This window comes from Physella acuta, unplaced genomic scaffold (genome assembly GCF_028476545.2).
Source record: "Physella acuta isolate Inbredline_101_S28 unplaced genomic scaffold, ASM2847654v3 ptg000243l, whole genome shotgun sequence".
Classification (NCBI taxonomy): domain Eukaryota; kingdom Metazoa; phylum Mollusca; class Gastropoda; family Physidae; genus Physella; species Physella acuta.
In genome coordinates, this window is record NW_026731762.1 from 523,594 (window position 1) to 530,558 (window position 6,965).

Consider the following 6,965-nt stretch of genomic DNA (forward strand, 5'->3'; position numbering starts at 1 on the left):
GTACATATTCAGTTGCACTACGGTGCATAAACTGAAGTAGATAACGAAGTAGTCTCTTAATTTTTTGTACAATACCTTTTTGACAATTCCTAGAACAGATGAAGAAGATTGTTTTACTTGACTTAAAACTAATTTTTCGATATATTTATTGAAATATTACAAAATCTACGAGTTTTAAAAAGTTGATTTTATACTATTTAAGCGAAAGATTGACAACATTGATGAACTCGATCAATATATATATATATATATATATATATATATATATATATATATATATATATATATATATATATATATATATATATATATAATACTGATATATCCCATTAACTAGATGTGCCAGTCAGCCTGGGTTTTTTCAAGTTCTTGTCCCAAATGTTATTCTGACGTCAAATGTGACAAGTACAGAGACTGTTGCCCTGACGTGCTGCTGGGTCAGCCGAGGACAACTGTCAATCAACATCCAGATGTCTACAGGTGTATCAGCCTGGAACCTGTTCCAGAAAAGTAAGACTAGGTCACGTGTCTACCAGCTACACATATCTCCATCCTCATTATCATTGTAAAAAAGCAAACAAAACGAAATATCCAGATACATATAATTTGGACAGTTCGGTAAGTCACACACAGAAATCAGCACCGCCTGTCGTCACCTGCCGTCTGCCATGCAGGAGCTGAGCAAGTACCTTCTGCTCAAATGATCTCAGTACACGATATCAAATCATCTCAGTACACGACATCAAATAATCTCAGTACACGACATCAAACAATCTCAGTACACGACATCAAATAATCTCAGTACACGATATCAAATCATCTCAGTAGATGACATCATATCATCTCACTACACGTCATCAAATAATCTCAATACACAACATCAAATAATCTCAGTACAGGACATCAAATAATCTCAATACACAACATCAAATAATCTCAATACACAACATCATATCATCTCACTACACGTCATCAAATAATCTCAATACACAACATCAAATAATCTCAGCAGATGACATCAAATAATCTCAGCACATGACAGCAAATAATCTCAGCACACGACATCAAATAATCTCAGCACACGACATCAAATAATCTCAATACACAACATCAAATAATCTCAGCAGATGACATCAAATAATCTCAGCACATGACAGCAAATAATCTCAGCACACGACATCAAATAATCTCAGTACACGACATCAAATAATCTCAATACACAACATCAAATAATCTCAGCACATGACATCAAATAATCTCAATACACAACATCAAATAATCTCAGTACACGACATCAAATAATCTCAGTACACGACATCAAATAATCTCAATACACAACATCAAATAATCTCAGCACATGACATCAAATAATCTCAGCACATGACAGCAAATAATCTCAGCACACGACATCAAATAATCTCAGTACACGACATCAAATCATCTCAGTACACGACATCAAATAATCTCAGTACACGACATCAAATAATCTCAATACACAACATCAAATAATCTCAGCACATGACATCAAATAATCTCAGCACATGACAGCAAATAATCTCAATACACAACATCAAATAATCTCAGCACATGACATCAAATAATCTCAGCACATGACAGCAAATCATCTCAGTACACGACATCAAATAATCTTAGTAGGATACACGACATCAAATCAACTCAGTACACGACATTGCCATCTTACCTGTTGCCTTTTTTTCTTTTAGTGAACTGCCTCTGACTGTGTCTGCCCTATCATTTTGTCCGTCCGATGACGGAAGAACATCAGGAAGTCAGGTGGAGAGACTTCGAAGCAAATGTGACACGGCCAACGCAAGCGTCTCTAAAGATGCCTGGGAGATGTTACCTGTCTCATCTCTCGACACTGGCACCGTGTACAGGTAGGTCGAGCTAGGCTGGGAGATGTTACCTGTCTCATCTCTTGACACTGGCACCGTCTACAGGTAGGTCGAGCTAGGCTGGGAGATGTTACCTGTCTCATCTCTTGACACTGGCACCGTGTACAGGTAGGTCGAGCTAGGCTGGGAGATGTTACCTGTCTCATCTCTCGACACTGGCACCGTGTACAGGTAGGTCGAGCTAGGCTGGGAGATGTTACCTGTCTCATCTCTCGACACTGGCACCGTGTACAGGTAGGTCGAGCTAGGCTGGGAGATGTTACCTGTTTCATCTCTTGACACTGGCACCGTCTACAGGTAGGTCGAGCTAGGCTGGGAGATGTTACCTGTCTCATCTCTGGACACTGGAACCGTCTACAGGTAGGTCGAGCTAGGCTGGGAGATGTAGTCAGGCTACGTATAATATGTTGTTATAAACCAACAACTTGTTTAGCCCAAAAGTCTCGGGTTCTGTTGCCGCTGATGCCTTCTAACTCTTCTAGGTTCTGACTTGATTTGGAGAAAGTGCTGATCGCTCTATTGCTTCCTATGCCGAGTTCAGAAAAATAAAAAAAAATTCTACTTCATATTCCGCATTGTTTTAAAGAGTAGGCTTACTTCTTTTCTAATAAAAACCTTACTATACTATAATCCATTTTATTTACACTAAACTGTTCATTGTGTTAGTTCAAGCTACTAAATAGTCTAAAACATTTCCGTATTGATTGTTTCATCTATAGGAACATTTACTGCGCCCAGTGCAACAACGACAGCTACAACATCTCCATATGGCAGGTGTCCATCACCTGCTTCCCCACTATCTCTGACCTGCTGAGTCTAGCCGGGACTAAAGAAGACGCCATTCTGCTACTCTCGACTGAAGAAGGACAGAATAAAGCAAAGTGCACAATGGCAATAAACATACCCCACCACGTGACTGTTCGTGACTGCTCTTGGCGGCAGCCATCTTTAATCGACTCCTGCAACATCACCGGAAGCTGGCAATATTACGACGAAGTTATCGACAGAGCATGCGCGTTGTACGAATCTGTCTTTGACTCTAAATACCGAAACATATTTTGTTTTCTGTGCAACACGGACGAGATTTTTAAGAGCATTTTTCAACTCCGATATCTGCTGAAAGATGGTGGGTCATACCAAGTCCCACCGTTCACTTATGCCGCTCTGTTCACGTTCGATGACTACCCTGTACGACCCAGTACAGTCAGCAGACAGGCGCCCAGATGTCCCCACAACGCAATCTACTTCAGTGCTACGGCAAGTCAATTTTTACAGTGAATTTTCAATGTGGTGTGTGTGTGTGTTGTGAGGTTTAACTGTTTAGTTTTTTTTTTTACTAGAGAAGGAGAACATGTTTTAGCGAGCCATATTGATATTTACATCAATAGAGGCAACAGAGTTTATAGAGAAAAAGTTTTTTTTTTGTTTTTGCCATCATAGTGGCAAAAAAAAAAACAACCAAAAAAAAAAAACAACAAAAATAAAAAAAAATTAAAAAAAAACAACTAGAGCCCAAGAAAATTCAGAAAAGTTATATTTTTAAAATTAATGTTATATAAGTTTTAGATTCAGAGAACTTAAAAAATATATTTCTGCTGTTAAAGCTACATATCTATTTAATTCATTAAGCCTAAGTCATGACCTTAATTTTCAGTTTTGTAAGGCTGTAAAGAAAATCCGTGATCAATTTTCTGAATACCCCACTTTGTAGTAATTTGTATTCAAAACTTTGCCAATATATTTTTAAAATATTTTTTTAAAACTAGGGCACACCCATTTATGATGCCAACACCAAAGGAGAGCTGGAAGGGGGGGGGGGGGGAATTGACTTTTGTGGATGTCCACATGTTGAATTTAACATAGAAGTGCTTACAATTCAAAACAAACATAAAACTCGTATCCTGCATGTAAAAAGTAAAATAAGGAGGACGATGCTCGTGTTTAAAAAAAAAAAAAACCCATCACAACGTGTAAATAAAGCAGTGGACTATTACCTACACTGGGGTTGTCCATAACATAAACGATGCCAAGCTTTTTAAAAGATTTTTACTTCCCCTCCCTCACCAACGTCACCAATCTTCACTAAAAACAATGACAGAGCACGTAAAATGACGCTACACCTCAGCCTACCACACCTCTCAAAATTGTACCTTTAAAAAAGACTACTTTGTTCTAAAATACTTACATTTTATGTAATAAAAAAAATCAGTTTCTTTAAAATCCTAATATATAAAAGCCCAGCCGATCAAACACTATTTTCTGTTAGACTCAATGAAATTATCCATGACTGAGTCGATGATAACTACCGCTCTCTTTGATATTTTTTGTAAATAGATGTATAATGTATATTTATATTTTTGTTGTTAGTTATAACAATTCAGTATATAGAGGTTTCCTTTATTTATATATATATATATATATATATATATATATATATATATATATATATATATATATATATATATATATATATATATGGGATGATCTATTTAAGAACAAGAAGGCGTAAGAAAAATAATAGAAGAGATTCATTCGCTCATATGACTTTGAGTAATACAATAGTGTTTGTTGAAGATTCAGACCACCAGATAATAAAGTTAAACATTTTGACAGGATGAGTGTCATGAGCAGCTGTGTACTGAGGGTAAATATCTGACGTCATCAGGCGAGTGCCGAAGTCTCGTATCCTCCAACATGCTGGGGTACCAAGTATGCCTCGTGTTTGACGTCAGCACGGACCAGCCTTTGGACGTCAGCGATGCTGAAGGTTTGACCATGTGGACGCCTATCTACACGTTTAAATCTATTCTAGAACACGTCCTAGCTTTAGACAACTGGTGCCCTAACAACACCAGGACATCAGTCCACTGGCAGGCTAAGATATCCAGAGAAGGTTTTCTTGAAGACTTGGAGCAAGACTTAGAGAAGGCTATCCTCAATTACAAACAATTTATTGAGGGCCTGCTCGGCAGAAACCTTTCACATTTTAGCTATAGATTCTTAGACGCATGTCTCAGTGTGTTTTCTATTGATCATACGTGTTTAGCAGATAGCAAACCATTTCAGCCCATCATAGTTTTGGGACTTTTCCCAGAAAAAAATGTACTAGACAAGGTACATTTCATATACTACTCAGCAGTCACAAACTGCAGTTTTCTAGAACTGCCAAGAAGCAAATTTCTGGATAAATTGGACGACAATTTAGAGTTCACACCAATGAAAAAAGATATTTCGTCAAGAAAAATTTACTTGGTTAACGAAACTATTGTACGCTTGTGTGTGTCGGACTACAGAGATCTTATAACAGCTGACTTTAACAATACAAATACACGGGATAACCAAACACTGAAACTTTTGCATGACATTTCAACAACAGGAGGATTGATCTCAGTTATCTGTACGGGAATATCCCTCACCTGTCTTCTGCTGACATTCATCACATATCTTCTGCTGCCTACATTGAGATCTGCTAGCGGCAAAAACCTCATGGTGCTAATCCTGACTTTATTTTTAGCCCAAACATTTTATCAGTTTACACTGGAACATTCTGAAGACCAGACGACATGTCTCGTGTTTGGAGTGCTCATCCATTACACGTGGATGGCTGCTCTTTTCTCCATGAACGTCTGCACCATTGAGAGATTTTACATGCTTTGTTTTCCTTTGACGTCCCGCGCCTTTTTCTTGTCCAAACGTCCTTTTATCCTAGCCACGGCCTACACACTGCTAGCTCCACTTGCTGTGTGTGTTGTCAACATGGTGGCTAACTACGTCACAAGCGAACAGCTGGGATACGGCGGGGACTATGTCTGTTTCATCACGTCCAAAATCTCAAGAATCGCGTCGTTTGCTGTCCCTGTGGCGATCATTGTCCTGGTCAACATTTCTCTGATGACCTTCACGGCCTGTAAACTACGTCGTCGTGGCTCGTCCACTCAGCTCCAGTCCTCGGTACAGTCCAAGCTAGGTCTGGTTGCCATGGTGCGTCTGTCTGTTGTCACTGGACTTATGTGGCTGCTGGCGTTTCTCTACGATGTATCCAACAACAAGTATGTGGACTACGTCATCACAGCTCTGATTGGTCTACATGGCGTTGTCCTGTTCTATAGCCTCGTTATAAACAAAAGAGTCGCTCAACTATTTTTAGATATGTGTCGCACAAAACAGACAAGCAGCTCACGTTCAAAAGAGGAATCTTCAACAACCCAACCCATCATGGGTGGCAGGAAGCACGTCCATGAACCGACGCTGTCTGCTAGTTCGGGTATTCCCACAATAAGCACTGACTTCAATAGTGGTAAAATCTCAAGCATCACAAGCGAGAGCAACATGTAAGAGTTGTGGTAAAACCAGTCATTGAAGCGAATCTATAATACAACGCTGCTGGTAGTGTGTCAGTCCATCATCGCTATAGATTTTGGAACCATAAAAGTAAACATCAAACCATGCAGCGCTTTTAAATTGCATCGCATTGTCTTATTATTAGTAACAAAGTAACTTAAAAGTGCTTTATAGTTGCCACTGTTTTACTTTTTCGCATAGCGTAAAAAAATTAAATACACGCAAGTTGCTCAAACATATTAAAAGGACCAATGTCAAATAATATTATAGCTCAGGTACTTAGAAAAAGGATACATTTTAATAATAGTAGGGTCGAAAAAAACTGATTAATTAAACTTTTGTAATTTTACCAAGGGAGGTAATTTGAAAAGAAATTCAATTCGAGCTTAATAATTTAAGTTATTTTTTTTATTACTACCGCATTGATTATTATATGTTAATGTGCATAATTAAAATAGATAAATGTCAAGATTCTTTATATTATTTTCGATTTAGTCTATGATCTCTCAAAATCACTATTTTTTGGTTTGTTTTTTGGTGTTATTTAAACAGATGGTGAAATTAGACTTTTACAGAATGCCGAAAAGGCCCTCGCAAAGGCCCTAATCGCGGACGCCTATGAAAGCGTGTTTTTTCGGCGGTGATTCTAATTACATTACCAATGTGTTTTCTTAGAACCATAAAAGTAAACACTACTTGCCGTAAATT

At 38.1% G+C, this 6,965-nt stretch overlaps 1 protein-coding gene across 1 annotated transcript; it reads left to right on the plus strand.

Moving 5' to 3' along the window:
• Window positions 1-337: 337 nt before the first annotated feature.
• Window positions 338-6,251, plus strand: LOC131938399 (uncharacterized). Its single transcript, XM_059296402.1, has 4 exons — window positions 338-510; window positions 1,725-1,898; window positions 2,636-2,807; window positions 4,530-6,251. The coding sequence occupies exons 1-4, from the start codon at window positions 338-340 to the stop codon at window positions 6,249-6,251; spliced, it is 2,241 nt and encodes a 746-aa protein (XP_059152385.1).
• Window positions 6,252-6,965: the final 714 nt, after the last annotated feature.

Excerpts from the sequence above, each read along its gene's own strand:
- LOC131938399 (XM_059296402.1), top strand. The coding sequence starts at position 338 with ATGTGCCAGTCAGCCTGGGTTTTTTCAAGTTCTTGTCCCAAATGTTAT. Across the intron at positions 511-1,724 it reads CTGGAACCTGTTCCAGAAAA|TGAACTGCCTCTGACTGTGT; the intron begins GTAAGACTAGGT and ends TTTTTCTTTTAG. Across the intron at positions 1,899-2,635 it reads GACACTGGCACCGTGTACAG|GAACATTTACTGCGCCCAGT; the intron begins GTAGGTCGAGCT and ends TTTCATCTATAG.